At 40.7% G+C, this 21987-nt stretch overlaps 1 protein-coding gene across 5 annotated transcripts in view; it reads right to left on the bottom strand.

Annotated features, from left to right (window-relative positions):
• Window positions 1-21987, bottom strand: part of sash1a (SAM and SH3 domain containing 1a) — a 439343-nt gene that overhangs the window by 36571 nt on the left and 380785 nt on the right. For 4 of the 5 annotated variants that reach the window (XM_062044621.1, XM_062044626.1, XM_062044624.1 and 1 more), the window contains exons 5-11: window positions 16404-16444; window positions 16244-16333; window positions 14488-14600; window positions 11804-11902; window positions 4608-4746; window positions 3187-3584; window positions 151-219 (exon numbers count right to left, since the gene is read on the bottom strand). In XM_062044621.1, coding sequence (XP_061900605.1) covers window positions 151-219; window positions 3187-3584; window positions 4608-4746; window positions 11804-11902; window positions 14488-14600; window positions 16244-16333; window positions 16404-16444 — 949 coding nt within the window. The remainder of the gene's footprint in view (window positions 1-150; window positions 220-3186; window positions 3585-4607; window positions 4747-11803; window positions 11903-14487; window positions 14601-16243; window positions 16334-16403; window positions 16445-21987) is intronic. The other variant, XM_062044623.1, reaches the window with a different exon arrangement.

Below are 21987 nucleotides of genomic sequence, written 5' to 3'. Positions count from 1 at the left end.
AACAAAAGAGGTATGTAGTCCAGATAACCAGCGTCCACTGCAGTTGTGTTTTGCTATTTTTGTCCGGAATTTGTAAATCTGACAAACGCAACTGTCCACAGCAGAAGATACTGATCACAGGATGTTATGGTTGCTTGTCCAAACACTTACATGGGCCTCTGTGTTGAGCACATGGAGGGAACGATTGGTCAGGTCGAAGCCACCAAAGCTGCATGTTCTCTGCAAAAGGAGGCAGAGGAAGAACACAATCAAACACACTTGAAGCGGTTCCGGATCCACACCCAAAACGAGGGGTCAACGCACGGTGATTCATGCATGACAAGGTTTGTTCATGTGAGGGGACAGGATGTCAGAGCGGGCACGCCAAAAGGAGGACATGATGGAACACTTTATGTGCTTTTTCCTCTTTCAATTTCTATGCTAGAAACAAACGAGCTGTTTTATGGACTGAGTTTGATCCATCCATGTGTCTTGATGTGGCCAAAGTCACATAAAGTGCCTCAAGGACTGCATTTACAGTATATATTAGGGCGCCCTCGGGTGGTGGAGTGTGGACACACACAGCCAACTATATCTCATCAGAAACACATTCAGTGTTTCTGATGAGAAGAGATTACTTACTCTTCATGAAAGAAGAAATGGGGGAACTATGAAATGAGAGGATAAATCATCTATTTCAGGGCTCACGACACAAACATATCTGATTAAAGTTACTGGGAGGGCGGCGTTCCAGCTCCGCACGAAGATCCCTTAGAAGTGATGCGTTTAGCATCGGCGGCGACACGAGACCAGTCCACAGCTGCGTGCCACATTGCAGCTTCCCAGCAACAAACACGTTTGAAGCGGCGTCCAAGAATAATGCGATGGCGATGCTTTCAATGGAATGGACATGCACCCCAGAAAAAATAAAGTCTTTCGAAGATAATTACAAGGATGGAAAACCATCCCAAAAAATAAAAATAAATAAATGAGGCACGGGCCCCTTACATAAATAAATAAAAAAACTGAAAAAAGTTGATTCCAAAAGTTGTTTGGATGAGACGACCTCACTGGTACACCAGAGGATTCCGGTAGCATCAAAGCTGCAGGATAGCACCACCACTGCTCACTTTTAAAGTCCACATAAAGTCACCCTCAGGTTATGCTGTGCAGTGGTCAAATACTACAGTATTATAGACTGTGACTACAGTATTCCTCTTAAATGTACATGAAACGTTTACAATTGCTGTATTTTAACCTTGCAGTAGACTCCTACCACAAGCCGTTCTTGCTTAGCTACAAAAATAAAGCTCAGAGACAAAAAGACAATAAAAGTCAAGCCAAGTCTGGAGGAGATACAGTAGAAGCACTAAAGTCCAACGTTGCAAAATTAGCGTCAAAAAATAAAATGATGAGAATGGCTGAATTTTTATTTTCTTAAATCTTTTTCTTTCATATATATATATATATATATATATATATATATATATATATATATATATATATATATATATATATATATATATATACTGTATTGTATGCTTTTTACAAGTGGCTCACTTGTTTTTACGCTTGTGGGTATTGCCCACTGTCAAATGTTGAGAGTAGACTGTTATTACTTAGTAACTTACATGTACAGTTCTAAAGATGGCAACAGTTTTACCCTGAAATGGACTATATTTAATCGTGTCAAACAAATCGGATGTCATCTCGAACAGATTGTGTTCGATACAAGCGCTCAAAAAATGTATACAAATCCAGATCGCGATTCTTATTTATAATGATTCTAAATTGATTCCTAATTTTTGATAAAAAATTATAAAAATAAAATTCTATTTCTTCCCAATCAATTTTTAAAAACAAATTTTATTAGGTCATTGTCGCGCTTACTCCCTGTGCGTGTACGTCAATTGCCAGCAGCCAAGAAGAGCTTTTGTAACCTGCAACCAGTTTTTGAAAAGGTTTTATTACAATCTTTAGACTGAACTGCATATTGCTACTGCATACCAAAGTCATACCAAAGACGATAAAAAATGGGACCCATTACCTCCCTGCTTGGCACTCAGCATCAAGGGTTGGAATTGGGGTTTAAATCACCAAAATGATTCCAGAGTGCGGCCACCGCTGCTGCTCACTGCTCCCCTCACCTTCCAGGGGGTGGAACAAGGGGATGGGTCAAATGCAGAGGGTACTTTCACCACACCTAGTGTGTGTGTGTGACTATCAGTGGTATTTTAACTTTTTTACTGCGAGAATTGGTTTGAATGGAGAATTGTGTTTGAGAATCGATTCTGAATGGAATCGGCACCCCAATAATCGGAATTGAAATGTGAGTTGTAAGTTTCTCAATCATAGACCTTAGTAGTTCCCTGCACTCCTCCTTATATCCTGAGAACCAGCGTCCACTGCAGTGAAGTTTGTGTTTTGCTTAACAGAGCTATTTTTTTTCCTGAAATGTGTAATCCTGACAAAAAAAACCGACCACTGCAGAGGACGCTGCTTCTCAGGAGGGCACATTAGATGCAAAACAGAAAGAAAAAAAAAAGACCAGTCCTCTTCCTATTGGTGCATTTCCCAAAAAGCTATTCTGCAGCTTTGACGTCCGCCGAGTCCTTCTCACGCAAGGCGGCCGATTAGAACCTCACGGTCTAAACTCACAGACTTCTGTTGGATGCGTAAGAGCACACGCTTGGTGCAGCGGTCCACGCTGGCCGCCCACTTCCTGTCCGCTTCGCGGTCGTCGTCCAACAGACAGCGGCGCTCAGCTCTGCTGAGCGTCACCGGGCGGACCAGCTGGGCCCAGTTGAGGTGACCGTACAGGCTCCGCTCTACCACGTAGGTGATGTTCAGCTCGCTGACTGCGCTTCGACCCCGCAGCCTGCGAGGGGGGAACACCCAGCCCCCTCCCACGCCGAAACCTTTCGTTTTGGTTACGTCGCTGCGAGCGGGGGAAGACGGGGTGACACACAAGGGGGAGATGGGTGTCTTGGAGTTGCGCGAACGTTGGTACAGGAGGTGTTTAGTGGAGTATGAGTAGTTGGGGTCGGGTTTCCTGTGCGTCCAGCTGGCGTGGTGCCGGGTGGTGGTGTGATATTTGGGGCTGCCTCGGAGGTGGTCATCGTCCAGGGAGATGTGGCGGTGGGATTGGGCTTTGGGGCGAGGTTTGGTGAGTCCGTAAAAGGCGTACAGGGCCTCGTTGTTACTTACCCCGTGGGAGATGGAGCTCAGAGCCTTCCGCATCTCGCTGTCGGTCGTGGAGCGCGATAACTTCCCCTCGTCGTCCAATCCACAGCCATCGAGCTCCGAGAAGGAGGAGCCGCTACCTCCCACGCCGGAGATAGAACCGTCCTGGGTGGTTCTCCTTTGGGGGCGGATGAGTCCGTGGGTACTGGAAGACTTATTGAAGGTCTTGACCAGCCGGTGTCCAGACCAGGTGTCCAGGCTACTGGAGGAAGGGGAGGTGGTCAGGCTGTCTGTTTCACCATCCACAGAGAGTTGGTCCTGGCTGAGGGAGGCCTCCTGGGGAAAGTAGGATTTCTTCAGGACGCCCGTGTACAACGCTGTGTTGTCGTCACAGGTGGGAACTGACTCCACAGTTAGGAAGTCTGAAAGAGAACATCCGATAATTAGTTACTATGCTCCGCTTTTTCCTACTCCTTCGAATTGTGTGATCACGTAATGTTCCTTCATGTACAGTGGAACCTCAATTTACGAACCCCTCAATTTGCAAACTTTGGGTTTGCGCACATTAAGATTGTGCCAAATATGTCTTTGTGTACGAACGCTTCATTCATTTATTTTGTGTCCTGCTGGCATATATTTTGTGCTTGGCCGTATTGACGAGATTTAAGTTTTTAGTTGTGATGAAAACAGATTTTTTTGGAAAAATATGCCAAAGCGGACTTATTTCACAGCGGAGGAGAAGACTACCTCTCGTTTCAGGAGAACACACACGACCCCTTCCACCGCCTCCAACCTTCTTTCAGTCTTTATTTCCTCTTTTGAGCTGCTCCTTCGCCACTGGTTTTGTACTGTAAGTCGATTGTACTTTTAAAATGTTAAATGATGTAGCGATATGGTTGTTAAAGTAAAGGATTGTCGACCATTGAATTTGTCAGTGACCTGTCTGTAGATACAAGAAGTTTTGTAATTTCAAACTGTGAGTGCACCACAGGCTACTGACAGTGTGTGAGTGCGTGTGTGTGTAAGAAGGGCGGCTGCGAATGAGGACAGTTCAGCTTGTTGTTGTCATTTTGACCTTGTTAAGAAAAATACAGTTGATCCATCACCCCATTATTATGTTTGTTTAATATACAGTACTGTAGAGTGCTTTATATTGTGTTCTAAGCGTATAAACGTACTAAAATATGTACTTTTGTCAAGGCTGGAACCCATTATTCATGTTTACATTGATTCTTGTGGAGAAAGTTGCTTAGATGTATGAACTTTTCTATTTACGAAGAACCAATAAGTTCATAAATTGAGGTTCAACTGTATTTAACTGCATAACATTTATATATGTAATTAAGTGAGCAAAAACGGAAGAATATCAAATAAATTGGCCCCAGTATAATTAACTATTTCCTGCATGCGGCCCTATGCGACCCTTTAGTTAAGGTTTTACAAACCTTCAGAGCCATGCTTCTTGCCCTCTTCCACCTTAATCAGTTTTTTCCTGACTCGACGCGTAGAATTAACCAGCTTGTGAAGCCGTTTGAACTTCACGGAATCTTCCGATTGCTCGTCGTCGGACTGTTCACGAGACTGCTGCAATAGAAAAAAGAGAAAAAAGGGGTGAGATGTTTAACTGGACGCCAGTAATCCTTTAAAGACCTAACCATGCAGGATGAATGTAAAATTGTAGAACCCAACAACGGAGAAATGGAAGGGCATTTGCAATAAATCAGTGAAGTGAGGCGTTTTGTGTGTGTGTGTGTGTGTGTGTGTGTGTGTGTGTGTGCGTGTGTGTGTGTGCGTGTGCATGTGATCTGTGCACGCCATCAATGGGAGCATTGTTGAAGATGGAGTCAAAGTTAGTGCTGTGAGAAACGGAGGCAAGACACTGCAGGAAGAGCTTGCTTAATTCACAACAAAATGAACCCCAATGAATGGACTTGCATGAATCAGGGTTAACGATTATGTTTGTCTGTTTCGCTTCCTTCGGAGGGGGTTAATGCTCCAGGGATGAAGGTCTGGAGGTCTCCCGCTCATTATGGGTAACAAAATCCAAGAGTTTTGTTTCTATTTATGGTTGTGGCGTTAAAATGCTATGTGAAGCACTAGTATTTTAAGCACTAGTGTGGTGGAAAAGAGACGCTCCTACCAGGTTCATCACTCATGTGTGCACCCAGTGAAGCTCTTCTCTTTATTGTTATACTTATCATTATTAGTTTACTTTCTGTTTTGATTTGCACTGCAACCCGTTGAGGCAGCAAACTACTTGAATTAATTGCTTTGTAGCCAAAGCGGTGAAATCCATTTGGCATTCTTTGCTTCAAGACACAGCAACTACACAACAAAATCATGTCCATACAAATCAAATTATGACACATTACTTATCATTTTGATCTCTGCGGTAAAAACAATGTTTTTATATAGAAGGACTTTAAAAAAAAGAGGATGGCCTGAGCTCTGTCTGGCATACAGCACCATCACTGGCACAGGGGGTGCAAACAGATTCATTTGTTTCCAATTGTTTCCGTGGCAACGCTGCCTGTACCGTCATGCATTGCCTGTTTGGTGGTTGTGGTTGACTGCGCGGCTTAACAAAGAGGTCCACATGCACGCTTGCAGAATGATAGACAGAGCAAGACTGTCCATGAAGAATAAGCTTAATTTGTTTTGTATTTGACCAAAAGCTTGGCCCGATCGTGACTGACTGCAGGGGATGATGTCAACAACTGTGGTTTGGAGCACACAAACGCGTGATGTTTCGTCAATCCTCAAATGGCACCACATCACCTAAGCAACAATCCAAGTTTCCAACGCCTTCTAGCGCTGTCTAATAAAACTTTATTAATCTTCGCCAAGTTGGAGACGCCATCTACCCACAGACACTCTCCCAAGCTTGTCTTACCTTCCCGCATCCTGGCAGGCACCTTTAGTCAACCTTTCACAAACCGCACACACAAATCCAAAAAGTCTCTACTCACAATTCTCGCCATTAAATTCTAGCTCAGGTCTTCAACTTTTCCATCTGCCCAACTAAGTGCATCACCATTAAACGACACAATGCAGTCACAGCACAAACGCATCAGAGCCGTAACTGGTCTGCCATTAATCCACCTTTGCCTTTTACACAGAACCCAGCAATGGCAGGATATTGGCGCAAAATAGTTCGGAATTTGATGCATGGGGACATCAGTGCAAAAGTCCAGAGTAACGTACAAAATAATTATTCAAAAGCACCTATTGTTTTGATTAGAGAAGTGATCACGATGTAAATACACAAGCGTCGTCCCACCTCTGTTACGGCTTAGATACTGCCTCTGAAAAAGGAGTGTTAAAGGCCTACTGAAATGAATTTTTTTAATTTAAACGGGGATAGCAGATCTATTCTATGTGTCATACTTGATCATTTCGCGATATTGCCATATTTTTGCTGAAAGGATTTAGTATAGAACAACGACGATAAAGATTGCAACTTTTGGTATCTGATAAAAAAAAGGCTTGCACCTACCGGAAGTAGCGTGACGTAGTCAGTTGAACATATACGCAAAGTTCCCTATTGTTTACAATGATGGCCGCATGAAGTGAGAGAGATTCGGACCGAGAAAGCGACAATTTCCCCATTAATTTGAGCGAGGATGAAAGATTTGTGGATGAGTAAAGTGCAAGTGAAGGACTAGTGGGGAGTTGAAGCTATTCAGATAGGGAAGATGCTGTGAGAGCCGGGGGTGACCTGATATTCAGCTGGGAATGACTACAACAGTAAATAAACACAAGACATATATATACTCTATTAGCCACAACACAACCAGGCTTATATTTAATATGCCACAAATTAATCCTGCATAAAAACACCTGCGTGTTTGTTATGCTAGCTCCTAGCTCCTCTGCTAGCTCCTAGCTCCATAGAACACGCCAATACAATTCAAACACCCGATCAACACACACAATCACTCAGCCCAAAAGACCGTTCACCTAACCCAAGGTTCATAAAGCTTATATATTTAAAAAAAGTTACGTACGTGACGCGCACATACGGTCAAGTTATCGAATGTTTAGCAGCCAAGGCTGCATACTCACGGTACCTGATATTCAGCTGGGAATGACTACAACAGTAAATAAACACAAGACATGTATATACTCTATTAGCCACAACACAACCAGGCTTATATTTAATATGCCACAAATTAATCCTGCATAATAACACCTGCGTGTTTGTTATGCTAGCTCCTAGCTCCTCTGCTAGCTCCTAGCTCCATAGAACACGCCAATACAATTCAAACACCCGATCAACACACACAATCACTCAGCCCAAAAGACCGTTCACCTAACCCAAGGTTCATAAAGCTTATATATTTTTAAAAAGTTACGTACGTGACGCGCACGTACGGTACGGTACGTGTTATGCTAGCTCCTAGCTCCTCTGCTAGCTCCTAGCTCCATAGAACACGCCAATACAATTCAAACACATGATCAACACACACAATCACTCAGCCCAAAAGACCGTTCACCTAACCCAAGGTTCATAAAGCTTATATATTTAAAAAAAGTTACGTACATACGCAAAAAAAAGCCAAAGCTGCATACTCACAGTAGCACGTCTGCGTCTTTGTCATCCAAATCAAAGTAATCCTGGTAAGAGTCTGTGTTGTCCCAGTTCTCTACAGGCGTCTGTGTATCCAAATCAAAAGTCCTCCTGGTTAGAGTCTCTGTTATCCGAGTTCTTCCATCTTGACTGCATCTTTCGGGAATGTAAACAAAGAAGCGCCGGCTGTGTACTGTTGTGGCTGACTACGTTCGAAAAATACGTCCATTTCGCACCGACAACTTTCTTCTTTGCTTGCTCGGCTTCCTTCTCCATAATGCAATGAACATGATTGAAACAGATTCACGAACACAGATGTCCAGAATACTGTGGAATTATGAAATGAAAACAGAGCTTTTTCGTATCGGCTTCAATGTGGAAGGCATACCCGTGTTCGCCGGGCTACGTCACACGCATACGTCATCCTCAGAGGCGTTTCGAACCGGAAGTTTAGCGGCAAATTTAAAATGTCACTTTATAAGTTAACCCGGCCGTATTGGCATGTGTTATAATGTTAAGATTTCATCATTGATATATAAACTATCAGACTGCGTGGTCGGTAGTAGTGGGTTTCAGTAGGCCTTTAATGCAACATACTATGACAGCATTGTTAAGCTTTGCCAGGCTGAGAATTATTAACCGTGTATTTACATGTCCACGGTTTAATAGTATTGTTGATTTTCTGTCTATCCTTCCAGTCAGGGGTTTATTTCTTTTGTTTCTATCTGCAGTTAAGCCCGATGCTATCACGTTAGCTCCGTAGCTAAAATGTTTCGCCGATGTATTGTCGTGGAGATAAAAGTCACTGTGAATGTCCATTTCGCGTTCTGGACTCTCATTTTCAAGAGAATATAGTATCCGAGGTGGTTTAAAATACAGTAGTTATTTAACTAATCCATGCAAAAACAAACCGATATTAAGGACAAGGCTCATGCAGAAGCATTAGGCCATAACTGCTATTGAAGGAATTGCAACAACACAAATACAATCTGTTTAATACTCACCAGTTTATTTGGATCATCAAGGCTTTGTATCCAAATTCAGTTGCAAATTAGTCTAGCAAGACCCTGCAGTGTTGTCACTCAAGCACATGTAAAGTCCAAAACAAAATCAAGAGTCTCTGGTGCATGCTGCCCCAGCCTGGATTCAGCCCAGGAATGAGAGACGGTTGGGAAGTGCCCAACATGCAGATCTCTGAGCAGAGAAATGCGTGTGTTGTGCACAGAGAACAATCCCAGCGTTTTAGCCCCCTGTGACCCCTGCCGTGGCCCCCACATCCCTAATGGCCTGTCCTGGAATGTGGGCTCGGCTGGCCAAAAAGGAAGAAGGCATGAATGCTTAGTATTAACGAGCGTGTCATTATATACAGCCTGAGATACAGACGTGTAGTTGTGCTTACATGTCTATACATATACTGTATATTGGGAATGACCTAATTCTATTCATCAGAGAAGACATCAGAGGCCCCAGAAAGAGTCAGAAATAAATCCAGAAGTTTGGAAATAGCAGAAGACGTGGGTGCAAGTGCAAGACATCAGCCTCATTCTTTTTGGAGTTTGTTCTTTAAAACATGAATCATTCTGCAACTTTTTCCAACCAACCAACCTTCCACAAGGAATTGAGATGACGGCAAGAGACTCAACAGAAAGGAGTTGCGTTCATTTTAATTCTTCAATTTACAAACATGTCGTGGACATTTGTATGTGTGAAACGTCTTGTTCTGTTTTTGTATGACTGTTCCCAAGTGCACACAGCTGCATAATCATGAGAGCCAGGACCTCAACCCCCAATGCTGTCATCATGTGACTATTACTGTTATTGGTATGACTGTTGTCGTCTCTATAGTTCTCTCGCCTCTTCCCCGGTCCCTAAACCTCTGTATCCTACTTTTCCTCTCGATCTTTACCCTCTGTCCCTCTATCTCAACCCAATTGGTCATGAGAGTCGGCCACCCCACAGTGCCTGGGTTCTGTTCGAGGTTCCTTCCCTATCGAGTTTTTCCTTGCCTTCGTCGCCAAGTGTTTGCTCATGTGGGGTTAAGTTAGTTCTCTTTAAAGTATGAGGAGCTTGCCCTGCTTAATGTGTTAAGTATTTTATTGTGAAATGGCGATATATTATTAAAAATGTACTTGAGTCTTAATCAAAGTTTTTTAGATTGTAAATGTTAGAGTTTGGGGCAACTTGAGAAAATAAAGACTTTTTGTTTTTCTTTTCAAAAAGTGCTAAGCTAACTTTATTTACATCTAAAGTAGGGCTCCATAGTTAAAAGCGATAAATTGCAAACATAAGTATTTTTTAAATCTTTAATATGAGGAAGTTTATTAAAATGTACACCCAACATGGGACAGGACACATTGTTGGATCTTTGCGAGTGGTTCTCAAACTTTTTTTCCCCCAAGTACCACATCAGAAAACACTTGGCTCTCCAAGTACCATCATAATGACCAACATTAAAATACAGTAGCCTTGTAGACTTAAGTATTCATTAAAAACAAAACAAAGGTTTTATTTAACAAGTATATTTCAGGTTTTTGGTTTGAACAGTAACACTTTGTTTGAATTTAGGAAAATGTACTGTACTTAAATAATTAATTACATCAAATAAATTGCACATAAAAGTTAAAGTACCACTAAATGGAGCCCGCGTACCACAGTTTGAGAATCACTGATCAATGCAAATGTTTGTGTAATAAACACTATGCTTTTTAACAACTCAACACAAATTGGACACAGGCGCTCTTTTACAGACCCAAGTTCCATAAAAAGACATTGTTGCACAAACAAGAGAGCCCGGACCTCAACACCATCAAACATTTGACCAATAAAATGCACAGTGTGAGTTTAGTCACAAAAATATGGTATGTACAGTACTTTCCATAACAAGAAGCTAAAAGTAACCGCCTGCATTTGGTAGCGTGAAATGGATTGGATGTCGCCAAGTGTTTAAAAAAAAGCTGCAAAAAATAGAAACATCACTTATGTGGAATTTGGAATTAACTCACATCCTGTTGCAAAAGTGGGTCGGCGTGCAGGGCTAAATTGCACGTTTGTCCACATATGATACCATACTGCCCTACGCTAATCAAACTCAGCTGTGACCTACATTAGAAATAAGGAAAAACCCCAAACCAAGACGAGCATGCATAAACAATTACTAATATGACTGAAGCTCATGTTGCCTCTGGGTTTGGGTGGGTAGTGTCTGGAAGTCCACCAGATAAGACAAGTGATGACTCACCAAGCAGGACAATTCTGTCCAGCTCACCAAAGTACAGTTTGGAAATGTAAACCCTAACCCATCTTGTGGGGTGTGAGTAGTGTGACATCATAACAGCGCGACAAAGAAAAATAATATGTCATTGTGCAGTCTGCAAACTACTTCTAACTTCATATCTTCTTGAGAACCAACGTCCTCTGCAGTGGACATTTGTGTTTTGAATAATGGAAAATTGTAACTCTGACAAAAGAAATAAACCAAACACAAATGTCCACTGCAGAGGATGCTGGTTCTCAGGAATATATACATGCCATTTTTGATTATTTATTTTTTTAACACAGATCCCATGACGAGACTGCACTAACAACAGAATTAAAACAATAATTTCAACACAACAGGTGGGATCAAAACACCTAATCCCACCTATGTTAAAGCTCTGAAAAAATTTCGGAAGACAGAAAATTCAGTGTCAGTGCCGTTTATGCAGAACAGCTATATGATAAAAAAATACGGGAAACAGCACTTCCATAAAGAGTTAAAAAAACATCATACAACTCGATGTATCATGATTCAAATGACATGGTGGAGAGAAGACATTTACAACAGGCAGGCCATATACTATGGGAGTTTAGAAAAAAGGGGAGACAGACAAAAGGCAGAACAAGACAAGGCAAGATTGAGGATGAATGATTTTGTACAGCTCCAAATTTTTTTACATGCATTCAAATAACAAATGCATAAAAATAACAACTTATACCTTTGCAGTCCCTCTTGCTTTACGATCAAACTGAGAGGTAGCAGAGGACAGAGTGTGGAAGGGTTTCTGGGTGGTCAGGGTGAAGGTTGGTACTTACGTTGCAGTTTGAGGACTGGTTTAGACTGGCTGCAGATCCGTCAGTCCACTCTGCAGTGTCAGTACTGCTGGACTGTCTGCTGCGCTCATACTCCTTCAGCTACGTGGAGGAAGAAGAGTTTAGAGAAAGGGCGGGGCCACTACGCTCTTCAGGCAGCTACAGTGCGCATTCAAAGTGATGTAGTGGTTTATTCCACAAGTAATCTTGTGATTGGATGTGAATATTTTTTTAATGACAGTGGGTTTCAAATGAGGGGGACTTTTCGGTAAAAAACTACAGTATTGTGCAATAGTCCGAATAATATTTAACAAATAGAAGGAAAGATGAATACTAAACCAATCATAATGACACAACATCCTGATATAGTTAAGATATGGCGACTGGTTAGCATCCAGCAGCTTTATCTACTTCTGCATACACTTTAAAATGTTGCTTTAGTCGCAGTACACCTGCTGTGCTGTTTATAATGAACTCATCAGCGGTATTAACGCTGGCTCAGCAGTTTGTTCTGTTCTGTGTAACATATTTGGAAATAATAAGTGTTAGTACAGTCGTCTCTCACTACATGACAGATTTATACATAAAAATCATACTCTACATATTTTGTCCTACATTAAGTGTTAAATTAAGTCTTATTTGTGTATTATATGCATTACAGCTGTGTATTATGTTGTGTCGAGAAATAAAAATAGTCACCAAGGGGGTTAAAGTTGACAATAATAAGTGGAAAATCAGTGCTATCTTCACCGCAACAATTAAGTTGACCAACTTTTGGCAGAACAACTTTTTGATGGAACTGCATCTTCTACTTCTGCCTTATCAATAACACATCTCCCCATTGGTGAGCCCTTGATGCGAGAAATATCAAAAGACAAAGTGGGACTTAGCATTGGTCTAACAAGACTGCTATAAACTACATTTGTTCTGTTCTGTGTAACATATATATAGCTGTCCGGACAAAGTGGGGATGAACTTTGTTCATTTCAAATGCACTTCATCTTAAACATCAATTACACAGCTCTGGTGTGAGCAGTGAGGAATGACAACGCAGGACACGCAATGCTAATATCACGGAAGGCTAACAAGTTAACCCAGCTAATGAAGGTAGGACTGTCAAGATGATTTATGTATTTTCAGAACACCACATGCCTGTGGTTTCAGCAAATAGAAGCCTAGTCCTAAATTACAGAAATTACCTGGATGTGTCAAAATATTTCCACATCATGGTCGTGTTTTAGTGGCTGGGTGACAACCATAGCAATGACACTTGGAGGATCTTTGGGGCTACCAGTGAGTACTGTACTCTATTGTAGAGCACACTCAAGGCTGCTATATTGGTATATACATAATAATAACAATAATAATAATGGATTAGATTTATATAGCGCTTTTCTAGACACTCAAAGCGCTTCACAGAGAAGTGAGAACCCATCATTCATTCACACCTGGTGGTGGTAAGCTACTTTCGTAGCCACAGCTGGCTTGGGGTAAACTGACGGAAGCGTGGCTGCCAGTTTGCGCCTACAGCCATTTCGACCACCACCTATCATTCATCATTCATTCACCAGTGTGAGCGGCACCGGGGGCAAGGGTGAAGTGTTCTGCCCAAGGACACAACAGCAGCGATTTGGATGGTAAGAGGCGGGGGGCGAACCTGCAACCCTCAGGTTTCTGGCACGGCCGCTCTACCCACTACGCCATGCCGACCCTATATATATATATACATGGGTATTATTTCATGTTTAGAAAGCTCTAATAATGTTCAAATGTATTTGAAAGGTAATAAACAGTTTATAGTTCAACTATGAAAATGTTATTAATTAATTAATAATGTGATTAAGCGGAAATTCATCTACCATGGTCATGCCTCGAAACAATTGGCCACGATAAACAAGGGACGACTGTTAAAAGTTTGCCTTTCTTCTTTTTCTCATCCATTCCAAATTCGTATTAAAGTTAAAAAAAGAGTTGTTATATGTATTGTGAGTTTTTAACATCCAATTATTTCCTACTTCCATTTAATGCCCAGCCCCTTTTTGATTGAGGTAAGTGTTAACAACATTTCAATTATTTACGGTGGATTAGATGCTAAAATGATCCTGTTGATCAGTGAGGCACATTCTACAGGGAAATAAATAACAATGCACAAAGCATGATCATTGATCGGTTTGTTTCTCTCTTCCTATCAACCAGAATATTAAAGAGAGAAACATTTGCCTTGTGAAGAACGATACAGCGTTAAAATGCTGCTGGATGGTTGCAGCACCCAAGGCATTAGAAGGAAAGGACGCGGGGAGGATGTAAAGGAGGAGGAAGTAAGCGAAAGGAAAGGTCAATCTTGACAGTGACATCGATTGAAAGAGGTCAAATGAGAGGGAAACTGAATGAGAATCCACCATGTCCACCTACTGAGAAGCAATCCACTACGCAGCAAAGTCCCCCAATTCAACATATGGGACTACAAGTTCTGCACATTCCCAAGCAACCACACAAGAAAATCCGCCACCTTCAGAATCCACAATGGTCTGGAGTTTGTGTGCGTGTAAACATGACTATGCAAAGTAAGAGGGTCTCGTTAGGTTAGTAAAAGTGAGTGGTTTTAGTAAGCCAGAGCTATGGTAGCCAAGCGACTACTCCTCAGGAAGAGGAGGTGGAGAGGCGGGACGTTCTTTGGAGGTCCCTACCCGAGCCAGAGCTTCTTCCACAGTGATCATCTTCTCTTTCACCATCATCATCAGCTGGATTCGCTCTTCATCGCTCATGGTGATCTCGCTGGCCACGTAGCCGATGTCCTCACCTGTAGAAAATATGATTAGCTGAAAAGTCTTTATATGACACAAACACGAAAACTCTCCTTACATTTCAGAAAGTCTTTTATTATACAGTGGTACCTCAACTTAACAGTGTTTTGAGGTAAGAGCTGCCCCTCTGCTAATTGCTACAAGCATCTCCGCCATTAGTTGGCGTAGCAAATCTCACAGTGAACCCCGTAAGATCCGACCAACACATCTAGTCTTAAGGCTGAGATGTACTCTTGTGTCACATAGCTTGCGGCATCCCCTCTGACGGCGTCTTAATTTGTTTATAGCTCTTCCGCGGGAGCTGGCGTGTGACTTGCAATTCTCTTTCAAAACACTAAGGGGCAGTGTTGCCTGAAGAAGCAACTGCAGCTGTCATTGACTGGATATATACCTTCTTGTGAAGACTGAGCAATGACAACGCAACATTGATATCTTTGTTGGCAATGGAACTAGTCATTCAGAAACATCAGTTTGCTTTTGCAGGACGTTTTACTTATAAACCAGAGAAAAAGACCTTTGTGAAGATGGACTGAAGACGGGCAAATATGCAATGCTATTCGGCTGTTCGGGAGGTGGGACAAGAGAGAGCTGTGTAATTAAAAATGAACAAAACCGTCAACTAACGATTGTAACGCCCTGGTGTTAATGTTTATATTCATGCATTATTAATGTTCAGTTCCCATGTTCGTGAACGTAGCGTGTCTGAAAGGTGATTGACAAAGAATGAGGAAGGGTTGTGTGTTAGAGAAAAAGACAGAGAGTACATTCTAACATTATATTTCTAACCAATAATTTTTGTCTGAAAGCTTATTATTGTTTTTGAAAAACATGTTACATGTTAAAATTGTGCCGTTTTGGGAGATGTTAATTTTGAGTTACGAGCTCCGTCAAATAACCAATTAAGCTCGTAAGTTGAGGTACTACAGTATCTCCTAAAGCAGGGGTCCCCAAACTACGGCCCGCCAACGTCCAAAATCCGGCTTTTAAATAAATATATATTTTTTAATTTGTCCTTTCTACTCAATTTTTTACCGCTTGTTACTCTTGGTGTCTCTTAGCCGCTAAATCATATTGTCTAAAAATGCATTTTCCCATCGATAATGTGAGGGTGTACCCCGCCTTCCGCCTGAACGTAGCGGAGATAGGCTCCAGCACCCCCCGCGACCCCAAAAGGAACAAGCGGTAGAAAATGGATGGATAACGTGACATCATCACGCCTGCTCCACACTTTCAGCCAATTAGTGCGTGAGGAAAAAACACCCCCCAAAAAACAAAACAAAACAAACAAAATTTTTAAAAAAATATATATATATATATATATCCGGTATTGTCAAAAAGTTTGGGGACCCCTGTCCCAAAGGAACAATACCACCATCGGAGGCAAACTTGGATTTACTTTAGAGTAGTCAGTGCACTGCTTGGAACGCTGTATAGATTTAATGTCCTCAGAACACTCACTGTTTAAGGTAAATGATAATTTTCTGCTTCTGAAGGTCACAGTACATGTTGAAATGCATGTTTCCCTCAATAAACCTCAGCTTCCCAGTTTCAGAAGCACTCATGCAGCCCCAGACCTTGCAAAGATTAACTTCCAGTTTTGTCTCTTACTTTCGTGACATACTGTTGGCGTTGTACAAACCTTTGGACGTCTGTCGCGCGGTAGGCTTGTGCTGAGACTTGCGGAAGTTCTGCCAGAATGACTTGTTCTTCTTCTTGTTGTCCCATTTACCTAAAGACAGGACAGATTAAGAAGACTATTGCTAACAATTGTTTCTACAGCCCTGAACAGTTTCTCTTACCTCCTGATCCGTCTTCAGAGCTGGATTTTTGCAGGGACATCCTAAGAGAAAATGAGAAAAGTTGACATATGAACCATGTAGCAAAAACTGAATTTGTCACACATTGTTGATTTGAATTTGACAGTCACAGATGTGCATGTTATCCTTGTTTGAATGACTGTTTTAAAAACAGACTCAATGATATTTAAATATTTTCAAGACGTTTCCAAAAAGTCAGAAAGCAGGATGCAACTGTACTGTACAGTAACGCAAATAATTTTAATGCTAAAAGTGACCATATCCTCCTGAGACGCAGCATCCTCTGCAGTGGATATTTGTTTTTGGTCAATATCTTTTTCAGACTGTCACATTTTGGAAAGCTATATCCCTGTTGTTCATAACATAAATTAGAAGATACACACATCACTGAAGACCTCCACAAGCATATTTGTTTTGTTTGCTATTGAGCAGACAACTTCCTGGACTGCAGCTGTATTGATGCCATAGTGACACAAATATGGGACATTTAAATAAATCATCACCAAAATCTATTATTTTTTAGCAAAAGTCCTCTAAAAATAATTTACTGTATTTTTAGTAGAATTATGCTAACTGTAATTATCCAAAACTAAATATACAATATGTCAACATGACAGTTTCGAGGAAAAAGGGTAATTAAGGGGGTGCAGTTCCATGTCTTGACCACTTGAGGTCAGAAATGGTTCTAAACACAACGTGCTGCATCCAGCTCAAGGAAGAGCAAAATGAGGACTTGAGAGAAATGAGGACAGTGAGTAAGAGGGGGCACATTTGGACAGAAAAAAAGAGGGCAGACTTTGTTTATCTTTCCACTTCCCTCCACTTGTCACAAGAATGACGAGAAGAGGCGCGGGAGAAGAGGACATATTAGAAGGAGATATGGAAAACATTGCAAATTTAAAAAAAAAAAATCCTGACATATCTGTAAATCATCCCCAAAAATTAAGTACAAAAATAACAGCTCAAGAGGCACATAAAAGATGTTTCCACTATTATTTGCTGCAAGTTAGACTAAAAAGCCATGTAAGCTATTACTTTATAATTTTATTTACTTTAAATGGGACCTATAATGATTTTAATCTACATTTAAAACATGTCCTTGTGGTGTAGCTATTATCTATACATTTATTGCCCATTTTTTGAGTCTCTCTGCAAGCTTTTTGTTTCTGGAGGCGTTCCCAGATTGCAAAAAGAACCATGCCCCACCTTTCTAAAAGTATCACCATTTATCTTTTAAAAGTGTACACTTTGAATATATATCTATAAGTCGTCAACGCTATTTTTTTCCAGACACGGTCAAAAATAAACTTCATTCATTCACAACACAAAGTAAGCATGCTCACTCTCCAATTGATTCGGACTCACCTTAAAAAATCTGTTTTTAGCAGCATTTATGCCACTGCATGTCGCACGTTATTTTATTATTATAGTGTTATTGTGCGCATGCCAATATTACATGAAAGTAATACTGTTCTTAATGCTACCTTTTTTGTGTTTCCTCATACCCTGAAGCGGAGGTGCAGGAGTTCATTCCCTCTAGCTAAGAGCTGTGACATTACAACATAGCCAGATTACAAAACCCTGCAAAGGGAGGCATCCAAAACTGCGTGCAAGCTCACGCCAAAATGCATAAACCTTAGGATTTGACACTTTGGCCTTGTTTAAAACGAGTATCCAACATTACGTCGTCTTCTTGTTATACTTTTCAATGTTCTTCTATTCAGAGAATATTTTTGGTGCAATGAATGGAATTTTTACCTGAAATAGTTCGACTGTATTCAAGATAGACCACTGCTATAAGCAAAATTAGTATTAGCACCATTGGTATCGGTTTCAGTCTCACTCATATGAAATTTAAGCAACACTTTTTAGGAGGGGGTAACCAACATCACTTTTATCCGTAGATAGAATAAAGGTCGTAATTTTAGGACCCCTCCATCCAGGAGCGTGAAGCCCTGGTTTCCATGGCAACCTAATGAGATGCTAATTGAATGTTGTCTGTATGCTCGCCCCTTCTCAGATAAGCTAAAGCTAATGCTAATCAACGTAACTCAATGGAACCTTTTTCCTAAAAGAACCCCCCCCCCACCACCCCACACACACACACACCCGCACACTCCTCCTCCTTCATGCTCTATAAATTAGCCTGTTCAGCGCACACACACTCTCACACATCTGTGCGCTCACTGAATGTCTTTGAAAAGAGTGTGTCAATCCAGGCATTGTGCAGCCAGGCAACTTAATTGGTTTAACCTCCCATCAACAGCATCCTGTTCCAATTCAATCCTATCCTCTACACGAATTGAGCTGAGGAGAATGTCTAACTTTCCAATTCAGAGTTACGATATAAAGGGAATTTGTCGCATATATATGAGTGCAAACTACATAAGCTCGGGTTCGGTAAGCATTATTTTTTTGTCTGGTTTCATCTAGGTTAATTTCCCTTACTATTTAGTTTGCAACAATACCCACCAATCAATCACCAACCCGATTCCTGAGTGGTCTGAGAGCTCTTCACCCCTTGCGTAGTGTGCATCATGACAAGTGTGCCCACCTCCTGCCAACAGGATTGGGGGAGGTGTTGGTGATGTAAGGTGCAACCCAACATCTGGGTCAAGCCTTCTGTGTGCTATTGTCTAGCGCGGGCTTCAGCAACCCGCGGCTCTGTAACGCCGCCCTAGTGGCTCCCTGGACCTCTTTCAGAGATGTGTGAAAATGGAACAAGATAAAGAAGAAAATGCATCTTTGGTTTGAACAAACATGACACAAACCTTCCTAATTGTTAGAAATCCCATTGTGTATGTTATTAATGCATCACTGATGAGAGCATTTGGCAAGCACCGTTTTGTCCTACCAATTTCAGCGATCCTTGAACTCATCGTAGTTTGTTTACATGTACAACTTTCTCCTATGCTGCCACAGAAAGACGTGTTTTATGCCACTCCTTCTTTGTCTCATTTTGTCCACCAAACGTTTTATGCTGTGTGTTAATGCACAAACGTGAGCTTTGTTGATTTTATTGATTTGCTGGAGTGCTTATCAGGCATACACTGCAAGATAATCGATGCTAACATGCTATTTAGGCTAAATGCATGTACATATTGCATCATTATGCCTCGTTTGCAGGTATATTTGAGCTCATTTAATTTCCTTTACTTATGTCCTCTCTGTATTTAATTTATATTTGCATGTCTAATGACACATTATCTGTATGTAATATTGGCTGCATTTTTCAAAGTTGTTTGTGTGCCATGTTGTTCCAGACCACAGCAAACGTTACCCAGCTTGCAAAGATTGTAATAAATCCATTAGAAGAAGACAGCCTGCCGTTGTCTTAAACTTGGACACACACATCTATACCTTTGGCCATTGTAAGACAGGCATTTCCAGGAGTTATCTCACCCTCTTGAGAAACCTCCATTTTTAGAATTGATTTCCAATGTTGCAAAAATGTGTAGATTAAAAATTAAAATACAACATTTCTGTCAACAAAGATTTGCGTCAGCCTTTGATAGTAGGCTAACATAGCTAATATAGACACTTACATCATGTGTTGCCTTCATTATAACACTTATATAAGACTTTTAAAGTCATTTTGACAGCAGGCTAATATAGCTAAATTAGACACATCATGTGTTGCCTTCATTATAACTTATATAAGGCTTTTAATTTTTTGCGGCTCCAGACAGATTTTTTTATTTTTGGTCCAATATGGCTCTTTCAACATTTTGTGTTGCCGACCCCAGGTGTAGCAAAGGGTTGTTGAATGGTTTATTTGTGTTTGCTGTGACTTGAAGTGAGGACAGTGGATAATTAAATGGGTTAAGGTTGCATAATGTGCCCGTAAACACTTTTACCAGAGTAAACATCATCAAAAAGTAACCTTTATCAAATGTCAAACATATATTCACAAATGTTGTTTGGGGGGCAGGATAAAATGCGATGAACTATACCAGACACAGACGTATATGTATATGTTACCTTATATAACAGTATTTATACATTTGATCCAATGACGTAAAAATGAATAACGTTAAGATAAAATAAATATTAATATTTATTTATTGTTATAAATATATTTTCTGCATGACTCTTTTGTGAAAAATTGTTAAATTTGTATGTGTCCTAATCGCACAAGCGAACTTACCCTCTGAGGGCACTGCACTGAGTGCACTTAGTAGTCGACAGGTATCAGTTTTTGTTGGCAAGCTTATCGCCAATGCAAGGTTCGCAGAGACATTTAGTATACACCATGACTTTCTTGCTTTAGGGTAAGTGCGACATAATTATTCTTGCTAATTGTACAATAAACTGCAGATGAATGTCATATGATGAGGCAAGGACAGGACCGTCTCAAGGATTATTCAACACCATGAAAAAAAGCAGCTTGGAAAACCATACTTCAGAGCGCAGTGGTACCTTTGTTTTTGTATGCCCCACTTTTCATTTGATTTGGTTTGATGGAAGTTTTCCTTGGATTTTCCTATGCTATTTTGATCTATCTATTTATCGTACGGCCAAACATTGCACATGATAATCTAGTCTGTTTGGCTGCGTATCATACCACAAAATTGAGTGTTCATACAAAAAACTCATGCTTTTTTGACTCAGTCTGTGCTTTTTATTATTGAGTACAACTGCAAAATAATCCACCAAAAAGGCTAAAGAAAATTGTGAGTGCCAACACTTTCATAAAGAAGGTGAGAAACACTATTGAATTTAAGAAAGAACATGTACACATCTTCACCAACCTGACGCTACATGTTGCATATGTTTACACATCATGCTTTGATTAAAGGGAGCCTATTTTTCTGATTAACAATTGTTGTTACAATGTTGGATACTCATTTTAAACAAGGCCAGAGTGTCAAATCCTAAGGTTCATACATTTTGGCGTGAGCTTGCATGCAGTTTTGGATGCCTCCCTTTGCTGGGTTTTGTATTTTGGCTATGTTGTAATGTCACAGCTCGTTGCTAGAGGGAATGAGCTCCTGCCCCTCTGCTTCAGGGTATGAGGAAACACAAAAAAGGTAGCATTAAGAACAGTATTATTTTCATGTAATATTGGCAAGCGCAAAATAACACTATAATAATACAATAACGTGCGACATGCAGTGGCATACTGTAAATGCTGCTAAAAACAGATTTTTTTAAGGCGAGTCCGAATCAATTGGAGAGTGAGCAGGTTTACTTTATGTTGTGACCGCGTGAATCTATATAATGTTTATTAGGTTTATTTTTGACCGTGTCCGGAAAAAAATAGCGTTGACGACTTTAAGATATATATTCAAAGTGTACACTTTTAAAAGATGAATTGTGATACTTTTAGAAAGGTGGGGCATGGTTTTATTTGCAATCTGGGAACGCCTCCAGAAACAAAAAGCTTGCAGAGAGACTCAAAAAATGGGCAATAAATGTGTAGATAATAGCTACACCACAAGGACATGTTTTAAATGTAGATTAAACTCATTATAGGTCCCGTTTAAAGTAAATAAAATGATAACGTAATAGCTTACATGGCTTTTTATGTGGTATTTTGTTATATGTTATTGATATTTAGAACAGA

Source organism: Entelurus aequoreus, linkage group LG04, assembly GCF_033978785.1.
Source record: "Entelurus aequoreus isolate RoL-2023_Sb linkage group LG04, RoL_Eaeq_v1.1, whole genome shotgun sequence".
NCBI classification, from domain to species: Eukaryota; Metazoa; Chordata; class Actinopteri; order Syngnathiformes; family Syngnathidae; genus Entelurus; species Entelurus aequoreus.
The sequence above is the reverse complement of the archived record's forward strand: the minus strand, read 5'-3'. Positions and strand labels throughout refer to the sequence as shown.